Here is a 15517-nt window from a genome sequence, read left to right as displayed (position 1 = left end):
GCCACTTAACAGGTGGCAACTCGAAACAGCGCAGGAGCCCTTTAAAATCTCTGCCCTGCCTGCTGCAAACTTCTCCTTTCTCGCCCATCCGCAAGGATCTGCACGCTTGACCCCTGCGCGCTTGCCTGGCACAGCAAACCCCCTTTCCCTCGCGATGCGCAGAAATCCAAAAAGATACCGCAACGGGTGAGAAGCCGCGCTGTTGGGAAGCAGCTCTTGAAGGAGACAGCCGTCCAGGAAGAAATGCATGGACCCGTCCGCACGGCGGCAGAAAAGAAGGGGCCAGAAGGGCGTTTGGGGCGGGCGGGGGAGAGAATGGGGTCGTCGCGGCTGCCGGCTTCTCCGGCGTGTGCGCCATCGTGGTTTCCCGGGGCAACCGACTGCGGAGACGTCAGCGACTCCTCGAGCCCCCGAAGGTTTCTCTGCCACGCGGAAGAGAGCGAGAGATGTGCCGGGCGCGCAGCGAGCGCCGAAGCAATCCCGCGCCTCTGCGGCAAGCGGAGGCTGCGCCACCCAAGGAGCCGCCGCGTCCCCGCCAGGCGCCCCCGGGCAACGATCCCAAAGGCCGGCGCCGCCAGCTGCCTTTCGCGCCGGTGGCCAGACCAGACGCGCCGGTGAGGAGCAGAGGGCAGAGTCCCCAGATGGAGCTTTGCGCCCGGGGCTCTCCAAGTGCGCCTTAAGTCACCCCCGGCACCTCGGGCCGGCCGGAGCGCCCCTCTCCCGCCCCACGGAGCCGCCGGTCTCCCTCTCGGGGCCGGGAAGGCGCCTGGCCATGGAGGGATCCGCGCTGCTGCTCCTGATCAACGGCTCGGCGCCGGGGCGCAACGAGAGCGGCGGGCAGGTGTCCGTGCCGGAGGCCCCGTCGGAGGCGGCGTGGGGCTGGTCCGGGGCGTCGCTGGCGTCGCAGGCGCTGCTGCTGCTGCTGATCTTCGCGCTGTCGGCGCTGGGCAACGGCGCCGTGGTGGTGGTGATCGCGCGGCACCGGCCTCTGCGCACGGTCACCAACGCCTTCGTGCTGTCGCTGTCGCTGTCGGAGCTGCTGGGCGCCGCGCTGTGCCTGCCGCCCGCCTTGGCCAGCCTGCTCAGCGGGCGCCCCCACGGGGCTTGGCTCTTCGGGCCGCGCCTCTGCCTGGCCAGCGCCGCCGCGCACGCCGGCCTGGGCATCGCCGCCACGCTCACCATGGCGCTGCTCTCCTTCGACCGCTACTGCGCCATCGTGCGCCAGCCGAGGCGCAAAATGGGCCGTCGGAGGGCCGCGCAGCTCCTGGCCGCCGTCTGGCTGGCCGCGCTGGGCTTCTCGGGGCCCTGGTACCTGCTGGGCCGGAGGGAAGACGAGGAAGAGGAGGAGGAAGCGGAGCCCGAGGCCTACCACTGCATGTATGCCCTGCCCTGGGGGTCCTCGCGCCTGGGGCCCCCCTACGGCGCCGCGCTGATCGTCCTGTGCTACCTGCTGCCCTTCGCCCTCATGTGCTTCTGCCACTACAACATCTGCCGCGCAGTACGGCGCTCGGAGAGCAGGGTGCGCCCCCTCACCACCTACGGGCACCTGCTGCGCTACTACGGCGAGATGCGGACAGCCACCACGGTCCTCATCATGATCGTCTCCATCATCTGCTGCTGGGGCCCCTACTGTGTCCTGGGCCTGGCCGCCGCCACGGGCCACGTCTCCTTCTCGCCCGCCGTGGACACTGTGGCCTGCTGGATGGCCTGGGCCAACGGAGCCATCAACCCCCTCATCTACGCCGCCCGGAACCCCAATATCGCCATGCTGCTCGGGCGCAACCGGGAAGGGGGGTACAGGACGAGGGGCAACGTGGCTGCGGTGGCGCTGGCTGCCACCCAAGGCCGTCGCCTGGAGGGCAAGAGCCGGGCGGAGCGGTACGCCAGCCATGGAAGCGGAGGCACTGTGGGAAGCACCCTCACCTCCTCCAGCCCGGCCAGCGGAGGGGAATTGGGGGTGTGGGCCTGCAGGAACCCGGCGCTGCTCTTCTGCCGGGATGGGTGGCCGGACACTGCTTCCGAAGGCGGCTTGCAGCAAGGAAAAACGGGCGCTGCCGATACCAGCCTGTGAAACATTGTCGGAGTGGACCAGAGTTGGCCTAATGGCAAGGCCGGGAAAGCCATGTCCTTAGAAGCCTCAACATCACAACTGGAACATTGTTACAGAGACTGGAAGGATGTGCTGTGAATCAAAGGCGTCACTGTGAATCCTGTGTCTTTTTCTGAAACCCAGGACTTTCCCAATCAGTCTCTGGGCTCATTCACTCTTTCTCTTGCCCTAGAAAACATGGGTCCGAGCAGATTTTGAGGCATGGGCCTGTGCAAACATCAATCCTGAGAAAGCCCAAATTGCCATTTGCTCTGACTTCGCTCTAAAGAGCACCCCCCCCCCTGGAAGCAGGTGGGAGAAGCAGCAGGAAGAGGGAATTTGGACAAGCCCAACTATTCCCTTGGCTGATCTGCAAAATTGCTGCAGCTGTTGAAAGAAAGGGGAAGTGAGTGCTGCTTCTTTCCATGTCCTTGGGACATGGGAATTAAAAGGTGTGTAAGAAACTGGCCGAGCCTCATCAAGAGCCCAGCACTGAGCTGAAGGGAGAGAAAGTGAGCAGAGTTTGCTTGAGGGCAGAGGTGAGGAACTGAGGGCCACATGCGACTCTCCTGGCCCTCCGCTCAGGAAACTATGCCCCTCGCTGACCTTGCTGTGACACCTCATCAAGTCCTTCTCCCTGGGTAAGGCAGGTCCTTGGTGATTGTTAAGGTGTTTAGGGAATTTTTTTAATGTTTGATGTTTTATTCTGTTTAATATTCTGTTGGAAGCCCCCCAGAGCGGCAGGGGAAACCCAGCCAGTTGGGCGGGGTATAAATAATAAGTTATGGAGGTAAGAGAGGTAAGAGAGAAAAGGGTTGTGTGTTTGTGTGCAGGGGCGAAACGAGGCTTTATTTCACCCAGGTGAAAGATCCCGATTGACTCCCCCCCCCCCGCCATGCACATTTGTGTACACAAACACATAGGCTGGGAACCTTAAAGGGCGACCGCCAGGAGGCATCACCAGGGACGAAAAACCTGGCTAGACACCACCACCACCCCGGCAGCAATGAGAGAGAGCACCAAGCTGTTTGGATAGCAAGCGTGGAAGGTTTGAGCACAGCCTCTCCCAACTTGGCACATTAAAACACCTTACATTAAAAAGACCAGAAAGCAGAGCATTGCAAAGGGGCTGGTTCCTTCTTGGGCTTCTCCCATGCTCTTTAGGGGTCTGTTGTGCCAGTCTCTGCACCCCCCCCATATTTTTTGCAATCACAAGAGGCACTGGGTGTGGAGACAGGCAGCTCTGCTGGTGTCCTTGTTGCATTAGCAGGTGAGATTGTCACTTGTGACTTGCAGGATATGCCATTCTCATCACAGCTGACCTGTTTCAGTGCTTATCAACCCCCCACCGCCCTACAAAAATCATGAACCTTTTGCATCCCTCTTCCATGGATGACGAGGCTATCCATGGCTGCTAGCCACAATGGCTCTATGTCCCCATGCCACTGTTGGAAGCAATATGCCTCTAAAGGCCAGCTGCCGGGAATTGCAGGTGTGCAGTGTGCTGTTGCAATCAGGTGTTGCTTGCAAGCTTCCTGTGGCCATCCGTCTGGCAGCCGTAAGAATCAAGTGCTGGCCTCTTGGCCTCAAACAGCAGGGCTCTCACAATATTCAGCACACTTAGGAGAAAAGCAGAAGCCCCAGCTGCACCCCCTGAACATTGGGGGGGGGGGTGTAAAAAAGAAGGGGCGGATCTGTATTGTGGCCAGGTGAGCCTAGGTGTGTGGGGCTGTGGTTCAGCCTACGATCCATTCTGCCAATGCCGTGGCTTCAAGGACACAGCTGGCAGAAAAGTTATTTCCATGTGTTCTCCAGAGGCCTTAACTGAACTGTTTGCCCTACTCTGTGTGAAATTATTACAAATACAAAGACCCTCTATGTATATATCGTTTTTTTGTAAGTGTGATGTTACCTTATTTCGCGAGAGAAGAAATAAAGCAGGTGCTTGGGGGTCCTCCCCCCCCCCGGCAAAGGAGCACAAAGTATTTCCTTTCAACAGGGAGTAGGAACATTTTCCATCCTGGGGCCACTTTCCTCTCTGGAAAAGATTTTTGGGGTCACATATACCAGTGGTCGATGGAATCAGAAGCAAAAGTAGGTGAAACAATGTGATTATTTGTGCAGTAAGCTAGTATACACTAGCTAGTATACACTAGTGGGTGGCGTTGTGGCGTCTTGGGCTTGTTGGTCAGTGGTTCGAATCCCCGTGACGGGGTGAGCTTCTGTTGCTCTGTCCCAGCTCCTGCCTACCTAGCAGTTCAAAAGCATACCAGCGTGAGTAGATAATTAGGTACTGTTGTGGCGGGAAGGTAAACAGTGTTTCCGTGCACTCTAGTTTCCGTCACGGTGTCCCATTGCACCAGAAGCGGTTTAGTCCTGCTGGCCACATGACCTGGAAAGCTGTCTGTGGACAAACGGCAGCTCCCTTAGCCTGATGTGAGATGAGCACCACAATCCCATAGTCGCCTTTGACTGGACCTAACTGTCCAGGGGTCCTTTACCTTTACACTTTTACTATCAGAATGTTCTTCCTAATATTTAGTTGGAATCTCCTTGTTATTTGAAGCCTTTGGTTCAGGTCCTATTCTCTGGAGTAGCAGAAAACAAGCTTGCTCCATCCTCCATATGACAACTCTTCAGATATTTGAAGATGGCCCTCATATGTTGACAAACTGGAACATGTGCAGAGGAGGGCAACCAAGATGATTAAGTGCCTGGAAACTAAGCCTTACCAGGAGCGCTTGAAGGAGCTGGGTATGTTTAGCCAGGAAAAGAGGAGACTGAGAGATCATAGAATCATAGAGTTGAAAGAGACCACAAGGGCCATCAAGTCCAACCCCCTGCCAAGCAGGAAACACCATCAGAGCACTCCTGACATATGGTTGTCAAGCCTCTCCTTAAAGACCTCCAAAGAAGGAGACTCCACCACACTCCTTGGCAGCAAATTCCAGTGTCGAACGGCTCTTACTGTCAGGAAGTTCTTCCTAATGTTTAGGTGGAATCTTCTTTCTTGTAGTTTGGATCCATTGCTCCGTGTCCGCTTCTCTGGAGCAGCAGAAAACAACCTTTCTCCCTCCTCTATGTGACATCCTTTTATATATTTGAACATGGCTATCATATCACCCCTTAACCTCCTCTTCTCCAGGCTAAACATGCCCAGCTCCCTTAGCTGTTCCTCATAAGGCATCGATATCAGAGCCATCTTCAAATATCTCAAGGGCTGTCACTTGGAAGATGGAGCATGCTTGTTTTCTCCTGCTCTAGAGGCTAGGACTCAAACCAATGGCTTCAAGTTACAAGAAAGGAGATTCCAATTAAGAAAAACTTTCTGACAGTAACAACTGTTTGATGGTGGAACAGTCTCCCTCGGAAGGTGATGGACTCTCCATCCTTGGAGGTTTTCAAGCAGAGGTTGGGTGGCCACCTGTCATGGATGCTTTAGCTGAGATTCCTGGATTGCACGGGGTTGGAGTAGATGACCCTTGGTGATTTTATGATCACCTCTAGAGATATCGTCTTCTCCATGCTAAACATAACTAACTCCTAAGCCTGGGTTTCCAGACCCTTGATCATCTTGGTTGCTCTTCTCTGCACATGTTCCAGCTTGTCAATATCTTTCTTAAGCTGCGGTGCCCAGAACTGGACACGGTATTCCATTTGTGGTCTGACCAAGGCAAGAATACAGTGGTACTATTACTTCCCCTGATCAGGGTACTAGACTTCAGTTGATGCAGCCTAAAATAGCATTAGCTTTTCTTTTTCTTTTTTGCTGCTACGACACACTGCTGACTTATATCTGTACCACCATTGCTCCCATGGGCAAGCAACATTAAAGCAGCAAATTTGTATTCATAACACAAATGTAAAATGCACCACAAATTGGAAGATCAGATTAAAGCCCACGTGAGTTTGAAGCAGGCACCTACCTAAATAATAATAATAAAAAATAATAAATAAATGCCTGATGCCTGCCTGAAGCTCATTATTAAGGAAACATTTACGATGACGATGCTACATTATTATTTATACCCTTCCCACTCTGGGCAACTTCCAATATAATATAAAAACACAACTGAACACCAAGCATTAAAAACTTTCCGATACAGTGGTACCTCGGGTTACATACGCTTCAGGTTACAGACTCCGCTAACCCAGAAATAGTACCTCGGGTTAAGAACTTTGCTTCAGGATGAGAACAGAAATTGTGCAGCGGCGGCAGCAGGAGGCCCCATTAGCTAAAGTGATACCTCAGGTTAAGAACAGTTTCAGGTTAAGAACGGACCTCCAGAACGAATCAAGTACATAACCAGAGGTACCACTATACAGGGCTGCCTTAAGATAGCTTCAGAATGTTGTATAGTTATTTATCTCCTTGACATGTGATGGGCGGGCATTCCACAGGGAGGGCGCCACTGCTGAGAAAGCCCTCTGCCTATGTAAGTTCACTTCTTGCAATGAGGGAACCGCCAGAAGGCCCTCGGCATTGGACCACTGCTCATGCAGTGTTGGCTACAATACAAAGCTTTTACTCTTTTATTTTTGGCAGGAGTTTCCCAAATGTTTTTGGGTGCCTGACCAGCAAGGATCTATTAAAGTATCTTTTTTAAAAATAACCTGCTGCCTAAAATTTGTTGGTCTGTCCTCTGTTTGCCCTTTTTGTCCCATACAGTAATTCTCATACTATTAACAGCCTTAGGATAACATGTGAAGTCAACCACCTGCCTGTTTTGAGTAACTTGCTCTGTTTCCAAGAATAGTAAGAAGTTGCCTTTTAGCTCAATATTGTCTGCACTGACTGGCAGCAACCGCCCAAGGTTTCCGGAAGGAGCTCTACCTGGAGATGCCAAGGTTTGAACCTGCAGCTGTCTGCATGCAAAACCTAAAGCAGACACCCTAAGCACTGAGCCACAACATTTCTCATAGAAAACCAAAAAATGCTACTTCCACTCACAGCCACTTTGCCACTGTCTAAATTTACTTTGGGGTGGTGTGTTGTATTGTTGTTTTGCATATGTTAATCTGTAAAGTGAGACCCACACTGATTTGTTAGCTATTTGTTCGGTACTATTAAAAGGACTCTGATGTAGCAACTGCCAGAAAGATGCGAACAGCACAGGTGAAGATGCCGAAGGAAGGAGACTTTCAACCAGTAGATGGAGCTGCTGCTTTTCACTCCATGCAGTAGGAGGAATCTCTGCGCAATCTTGATTAAATTAGTCTCTTTTAAAAAGAAAGGAAGAAAAGAAAGCGGGTGGTCAAGAAATCTTCCCAAGCTCTGCAACCAACACGGAGGATTCTCCCGAGAAATTAAAGGAAGTTGTGGAGGAAATCCTCTCCTATTTTAATGTAACCTCCTTCTGAGTCTGCGCTTGGGAGAAACACAATCATTCTCCTGGAAGGGCCTTGGGGATGCAGAATTGGCAGGGGCTGCGTATGATGAATTTATGGCCATACAGATCAGATCGTGGCTGCTTGCAAAGCCAAAGAGGGGAAAAAACCCGTTCGCAAGCCCAATGGCTTCTAATGCCACCGTAGCTGATAGATGGATTGCTCTGCCCACCTGTCAAATTTGTCCCATAGGGCAAGTGAGAGGAAGATCTTTCTCTCCAAGCAGATCCAGTTGCCCTGCAGCAAACAAGAGTGAGTTACCTGGACCAATGGCAGGGCACGGAGGTTTCCTGTGTTCCCAGGTATTGAGTCGTTTGATGTGCCTGCATGTGCACACTCAAAACGAGGAGGAAATTGTTCCTGGCTCATTGACATGGACTCCAGAGTGAAATGCAGCCCCAAAGCGTGGGAGAAGGTTGCCAACTGACCTGCAAAATAAGCCAGCCCAGCTGGCTCTTGCAACGCAGTTTGTGCAGGGATCACGCGTCCTGCAAACCAGCAACATCACTGCCCCCCCCCCCCGAAATATAGGGTCCCGTGAGACGATCCAGGGGCTGAATCAAATTAGCAGCCCTCGCAGTGCGACTGTGTGCAGGGTCACAGAGGGGCGGAAGGGAAAATAAAGAAGACATCTTAAACTGGTTAGCGTTACAATGCAAGGACTAAACAGCTTCCGGCGGAAGACATAAAAATCTGATCAGGCTGCAGCTGGGAGAAGACGTCACCTAAGCCAGTTGCAAGCTTTCCAGGAGTACTTTAGAAAGCTCCCATCGTAGGCAGGTTTCGCCTGCCTGAAACCATCTGTGGCTGTCCTGAAACGTGCAGGGCAGTTTCACACAGGTTCTCTTTCATGGGCAATTCATCTTCAGCAGCAGCTGAGCCTCTGGGTCTGGATGCACCATTTTGTTGAGCCCTCCTGACGTGGCCACACACAAGCACAAGTGGTTAAGAATGCAAGCCGCACATTCAGATTTTGCAGGGGTTGCCAACATGGCATCTGTGGGCACCAGTGGCTCCGCCAACACCTCCTGTGGCATCTGTGAAAAGGTCTCAGGTGTCAGGCTTTGGGGAATCGATTTGCTCCCCCGTGGCTGTAAATGAGCAGATCAAATGAAAGGAATTCTTACCAGTTGGTTTCTTTAATAAACACAGCGAAGGGCAAAATAAGCGTCAACCCAGAACGGCGGTGCTCCCACTTAAGGCTCGCATCCCCCCCCCGTCCCTATTAATCTGCGTCACTCCTACGTCTTGTAATCTGAGCTTCTGCGCTTTCTGTTCTGAGACTTTCTGAGCTCTCTGTGACTTTGGAGAAGGGGGGTGAATGCTATCCAGAGATTGTGAAACTTTTAACTCTCTCTCTTCCAGTGTTTCTTCTGCTGGCTGTTCCCCATCCAGTATTTCCCAGCTTCTGCCTTCTGAACTATGCCCCTCTGCAAACCACTGTTCCAAATCTATGCTGTCCTCCTGCTCCTGGGAAAAATCAGGATCAGGCGGAGGCTCCCACCATTCCTCCTCAGTTCAGCCCTCCTCAGCACACTCCCTGACATCATGTAACAATCCCCTCGTAATTTCACAGTGCGTGAGAGACTGTTTGCTGTTCCATCTTATTTCTGTTTGCACTGACACAGTCTCTCCAACATGGAGGCCCTCCTGCCCTTTCATGACTGGCAGACATAGTACTTTCGCAATCCTCCAACTTTGCCCGTTGGTTCCTCAAAGGTTGGCAACTCACACTTTACATCCTCACTTATTTTTTCCACACTATGGTGATCGCTGTGTAAAATACTTGGTGGCGGGTGGCATCGTTTGTGGAACGCCCTTAAGGTATGGCTGAGAGGCAACACATTTTCTTTTCAGTGGTGACTCGCGGTGTACCAATTTGCCCAGCCATTTGTGGGCTGCTAGTTTACTCAGCATAATGTTGGATGACTCAGCTTAGATGCTGGGCAGATGGATCCAGATTGGGTTGGACGGTAGTTATGATTGTTAGTTCACCTGTTTATATTTGTGCGTGTGTGTGTGTGTGTGACCCATCGTGGGACTGGCAATCATAGAGTTGGAAGGGACTCTGAGGGTGAGCTAGTCCAAAGCCCTGATATGCAGGAATCTCAACCAAAGCATCCATGACAGATGAGCATCCACAAGCATTTTACCTTTCTAAGGGAAGGATGCTCACACACGTGCACTGAAGACGTGTCGGGAATGGGCCAGCAGTAAATCAAATGAAGTGGAGTTAACTCTCTTTTAGAAGAAGCAGGGCCTGCATAGGAGTGGCATCCTCATGAGAACAACCATTCTTCCGTAGGTCTTACCCCTATGAAGCAGCTGTAGAGACTGAAGGTCCCTGCCTTCCCACAACTGTCCAAGTCCTCTCCTCCTCAAGGCTTTCCCCACGCAATCTGAGACTGCACCTGCATGAAGTTAACTTATCCTCCGCTCTTTTCATGCCTCTTCTGGATCTGGGAGTCGGAGGAAGGGAGCTTGTTGCAGCAGGAGGGGGAGACACTCGTGCCTCTTCACCAGCCTGCCTCATCTCTGCCTCTTGGCCACTCTCCTTTCTAGCCTCTGCTTCCGTACCACCCTCTGTCACATACTCTCCCAGCTCACTAAGGCCTGTTACCTCTTCAGCTTCTGACACCTCCCCTTCCCAGTCTTCTCTCTCTTCTCCCTCTGACCACTCATCATTGTCCCACCACTACTTCCCTGGCTCTGAACCTTCTTCCCTTGGGAGTTCCCCAGCTGGTTCCTCCCACCATTCCTGTGTCCATTCCATGACACTTGGACTAAATGGTCCCCAATGCTTCTTTCCACACCAGATCAGTCATGGGATTATGCCTTATCTCCCTACTTCTCACTGACCACTGGGAAATTTCTCAGACACGCTCTTCCCTAGAATGGGAGGGGCAGAGCTTGTGGCCCTCCAGATGTTCCCATGACCCCTGTCCATTGGCCAGGCTACCTGGGGCTATTGGGAGTTGTAGTTCAACAACATCTATTCCCCAAGTTTGACCAAACTGCGGAAGGCAGTGGAAGACAGGAGTGCCTGGTGTGCTCTCGTTCATGGGGTCACGAAGTGTCAGACACGACTAAACGACTAAACAACAACAATTATAAATTTTAACCATACACTCCAGAATTAAGCCTCCACGCACATATTGTTATGTACACTCTTTATTGCATATTGCCGTCTTCTTCTGTTTTTTTTTAAGAAAAATGTACAGTCTCATAACATACACAGCATTTCCTGCTAGCTAAAAAACATCCTTGCACCTAGGAATCACTAAACGGTTTGCTACCACTAAGCTACATTAGTATACTTCAGTTTACAAACTATCACTTTTTTGTCTCTTTTCTTTTTTTGGCATGAATTGGAAAAAAAAATATCTTTAGAATGACACACCCAGGAGAGAGACACAGAGAGGAAATAAAACGAAAAACAAGAACACAAGAGTGGCTACGTCCACCAGCACCAGTCTACATGTAACAAATGGCACATGGAATTTTCATCCGCACGCAGATGGTTTAGGAAATGAGAACTCGAGAAGAAATGGCAAGTGTAGCCCAACAAGCAAGGCTTGTTGCAAAGCAAGAATGGTTTTGGAAGCACAAGGAAAGATTTCCCACCGGTGCCCTTGCTTCCCCCGATCTGCAATCAGTTCAGCGTGGATCCCTGGAAATCCCGGAAGATCCAGCAACCCAGGCTGCGTAACAGACACAAACTCACCTTTCAAAGTTTTGTACAGCGCAGACAAGAGTCCGTCAAGATCCAGCTGAAAGGGTGGCTTTTAATGCAATAAATGCCAGAGGACTTCACAGTCCCAACTTTGCAACGGGTCATGATGGATTCAACTACCGAGCCCAGGTCTACTCTGAGCCTAAATAGGAACGTGGTGCTAGCAGCTGCGACCACTATGGGCGAGCTTTCAAAACCAAGGTCAAGATTGACACAGCTTCCTTTGGGGCACCGACTTTGTCCTCAACTGGACTGAACAGGCTCGGGACGCAACAGTCACTTTGCATGCCCCATTCCTGCGGCCACATCCCCAATGACCTCGCTTCCCGTGGGACGGCGAAACGGCTTGTGTGATGGTGGAGGCACTTGGCAAAATTGCTTCCTTGCACTTTCCTTTCGATTGAGCCGGACCCAACTGAACTCCCTCCCAAAGAATGCTTGCACGAGGCAATTCTTATTCCAACCAGAAGTTTGAGGTTCAGCTACAGGAAGCCGTTTTGCAGTATGTAGGCGGGGGGCACAGTTGCAGACTGCACAAAGCGCCCCCTCCCCCGTGGCAGAAGTGGGGAATGCTGGGTTTTCCAGCATTTGATGCACTTATGGATGAGCCCACTAGGAGAATCAGAAATAGTAGATTGGGGGTCTTGATTCCCAGAATGCAACAAACAACTGCAGGATGTCTCAAGTCCATCATGGTGGTCTGTGCTAGGACACACAGCTGTTGCTGAAAGGTGTTCCACACAACCTGCTTCCTCCACTGAAATATCACTTTGTCCTAGAGGTTAAAAAAACAACAACAGTGGCATAGCGTGGGGAGCCCCCACAGGGGCGGTTGCTCCAGGTGCAAAATTTCAACACCCGGTGCTGCCTCAATACAACTGTGTGCTTTTGTCACAGGGCTCGGCTTCTTCATGAAAACCAGGAAGTGACCTCTCCAGATAATGGAACAACTCTTCTTTTCTTATCTCTGTGGCTAGGTGACCCACATGCCATTGGGCAGTCGAATGCGCAAGCGCACTCCTTCCTTTTCCTGCCCTCCCACCCCTTCCTGTGGCCCTGGGCACTGGCAACCCCGGCTACGTCACTGAAAAAAAGGCACCTTCCTTTCCCCAGGACTTATCCTGCAGATCAAGAACCTGATGAATTTTTAGATGCCCCTCTAAATCTGTTAGGCTGCAGGGCAGATCCCTTGACCAGACTGAACCTCGTGACCGACGGCACCCTTTCTGCGCTTCCCTATTCCAAAGCACGCTGCATTGTTTTTCTCTTCTTCCCCTCCACCAATCTCAAATCATTTTAACGCAACCTTTTGACCAGTCTGAACTCTCTCCCACCCTCCATTTTGAAAGTCAACTCCCTAACAATACCATATCCGACCAAATTTCCTCCCAGCTACAAATAAAAATATATATAAAATAGAGGCACTTTAGTTTAAGTAACAGTAATGAACAACTTGGTTTTTATTTTACTTTTCGAGCAAAGTGCTGCCTTCGCACGCCTTGCACTCCGCAGAACTCCAGAGTATCGGGCGGCGTATGCATTCTTACCGTTGACAAGCTACTTGAAGAGCCATCAGTACACGTGGGTCCTTCGAAAAAGTTGCGATGAAGAAAAACTAAATCGTAAGAACAAGGGGGAAAGAGGCAAGGGATCACCCTTATACTCACGCACACACAGAGAGCTCTTTCACAGCTCTCACTGGTGTGATCTTCACAGCTTTCGTGTTGCATCGGGATTTGGGATCCTGGGCAACAGGAACTGCATTTTGTACAAACTCGTTTCTATATAAATCCGCACATTTGCTGTACAGTACACAACCGGGGGAAGGGGCGGGGCAGAGAACGGCCCCCCCCCGGCCCCCCTCCAGTTAACATCCTTTACAATAGCAAAGCAAAACAAATCAATTAAAAACCTATTTCAAAGAGCTACCTAGTGCAACAGAAAAAACAACAACTCAAAACCTCCACAGGAAAGAAGTGAAAACAACAACAACAACGGCAACATCAACAACACACAAAAATCCCCGTTCGGTTTTGGATCACGATGTGGATGGTATAAAAATCACTTAAGAGGAAAAACCCGCAAATAAATAAAAGCAAAAAAGAAAGAAAGTAACAGTCCTCTATATTCTCTATAATTTAAGGATATCAAGCCACGCTATAAGATTGGCTTTTTTTTTAAAACTTTTCCAATTTTTTTAATATTTTGCATTACTGTTTCGTTTTTTAAATTATTAATTACTCCCTGAGCAATCTGGGTTTAAGGAGATTTCGGATTGACAACTTGACAAATTTCTTACAAATCTGCAAGGAGAAAAACACTATGAACAGCAAAGCCCGTTTGCAAGAAACAAGAATTTTTGCGGCCTTTTTCCTGCCACCCTTGCTCTATGCATTAGGTCCCTAACATCTCCCAGACCCCTTCTTTGCAGAAACTCCCTACTAACCTCTTTCGAGGGAAAGGGAAACCCTGGAGCAACGCCCCCAGCAAGCATGGTTGCCCTTCCAAGATCCATGCTCATCATTCTGGCACAGATCTGTAAACAGAGGCAGCCTCTGTAAACAGAGGGCAGTCTGTCTGATGGGGAAAGGAGAAGGGGGGCAGGCTGCATAATGGAAAGCCCAGCTATGAATACTCGAGAGTTCATTAGCCAACCTTTGCCATGCACAGGAAAGGCTCTTCTGGATCGGGGCCAAAGTTTGCACATTACGCCCAAGGTGCTCCTGGAGTTATCTCCTGCATCGGCTGGGTGCATTACAGAGAAACTGGCCTGAACGGAGCCAATTCTGAGCGACCTTTACAGAGAATACAGTTTGTCCTGTCGGGACGGGGAATGGGAAACGGACGATAATGAATACACAGACGCTTTCTTCCGTTAAAACGAAAAGTTAAGAAGAGACCCAGCCCCCTCCCCCAAATCCCCACCCCACCAACTGGTCTCAGGCAAAAAAAACCCCACACACGAGTGAATTCTACATCGGTGTCGTTACAGCAATGAGAAAATCCTTTGGGTTGCCTTTAGCTGGTTCCCTGAAGGCTCCCAAAGAGAGAGGTGCATCTCGTTCAAAAGGAACAGAAGCACAACTGCACCCCCCAAAAAAAATGGGGGTTACGGAACACAAAGGAGCTGGCACAACGGCCACAAGGGATGTTCAAGTTCTGAGTGAAAGCAGAAACAAATAATAATAATCTCGGCTTTCCCCCAGCAATGCTACGTTCAGACTGAACAAGAGCAGTTTTTAACGGACGTCTCCCGCCACCTGTAGCCTCAAAGGCAACAGGTTTCCGAGGCTGGCCTGTCCATGTCAAAACGCCCTTGCGCTAACGTAGCACAATAGCAGCACTTCTTTCCCCCTCTTAACTCCAAGCTGTTTCCCCCCACCCCAAAATAAAAGGACCCCCCAGAACGGACCCAAGTGGTATCGCCCACCAGCCTCTCTCATTTCCGTGGTTTTGGGGGGGGGGATGTTTTCGCCTCCCCCCCCCTCTTTCTCTCTCGATCACCGACACTTGTGCTTAGACAGCATGAAAGCTACTTTTTGCGACGACGCTGGCCCCCCACGCCTCCTACCACTGATAGAAAAGGGAGAACTCATCCAGGCAGCGGTGCCTGTGCATGTTGACGCCCGCGCTCGCGCATGCACACAATTCTGAATCCCAGCCGCACCACCAGACTCTTTGGGCGCAGCGCACCTGCGCTCATGCTCCCATTGAAAACATTCATGCACAGGCAGGACGAGATGAGGGAGCGAGCGCCACTGATAGGCTGGCAAGGCAGAAGGTAAAAAGACCTGGGGTCCTCCAAGACGATTGTTGGTTGGTTTAGAGTTTTCTTCTGAAATATATATATACATATATATATGTATATATATACACGCGCGCTCAGAAGTTGAGTTTCGTGACCGGCCTCTCGCGGCTGCCATCCGCCAGCTGGTTGGTGATACGCTTGCGATTGCGCTTGAGTTTGGACAGGTCTTTGTCAAAGACTTCGCCGGACCGCAAGGCCGAGACGAGGTCGTCGAACTCTCCGCCCTCCTCGCTGTTTTCTTTCGCCTTCCTCGCCTTGCGCTCCCTCTCTCGCTGCTCTTTGAGCTAATGGGAAGGGGAAAAGGAAGGGTTAACGGGCAGGGATTTGACACATCCTACGAGCAACACGCTGTAACTTAAAACACTGGGAAATCGATAAACCGAAACCGACAGATTCCCTGTTTCTGCATCACCTTCTGATATATTTTTAAGCCCACATGAAATTTGTCCATGTGCATTTGTGTTAATGTATGCATTCCCCATGGGACGCGGGTGGCGCT

General features: G+C 51.0%; 3 protein-coding genes across 4 annotated transcripts in view; 1 reads left to right on the top strand and 2 right to left on the bottom strand.

Annotated features, from left to right (window-relative positions):
- Window positions 1-15517, bottom strand: part of JKAMP (JNK1/MAPK8 associated membrane protein) — a 93302-nt gene that overhangs the window by 17782 nt on the left and 60003 nt on the right. The window lies entirely within an intron of this gene.
- Window positions 248-3823, top strand: GPR135 (G protein-coupled receptor 135; the record flags this gene model as incomplete). Its single annotated transcript, XM_081921436.1, has 1 exon — window positions 248-3823. One exon carries the CDS (start codon window positions 248-250, stop codon window positions 2069-2071), a length of 1824 nt encoding a protein of 607 aa, XP_081777562.1. The 3' UTR covers window positions 2072-3823.
- DAAM1 (dishevelled associated activator of morphogenesis 1) overlaps window positions 10633-15517 on the bottom strand; it is a 186405-nt gene continuing 181520 nt past the window's right edge. For both annotated transcript variants that reach the window (XM_081909810.1, XM_081909811.1), the window contains one exon: window positions 10633-15302. In XM_081909810.1, coding sequence (XP_081765936.1) covers window positions 15093-15302 — 210 coding nt within the window. In that variant the 3' untranslated portion in view covers window positions 10633-15092. The remainder of the gene's footprint in view (window positions 15303-15517) is intronic.

The sequence above is a fragment of the Podarcis melisellensis genome, assembly GCF_964234715.1.
Source record: "Podarcis melisellensis genome assembly, chromosome: 1".
NCBI lineage: Eukaryota > Metazoa > Chordata > Lepidosauria > Squamata > Lacertidae > Podarcis > Podarcis melisellensis.
This window is presented reverse-complemented; position numbering and strand designations above follow the sequence as displayed.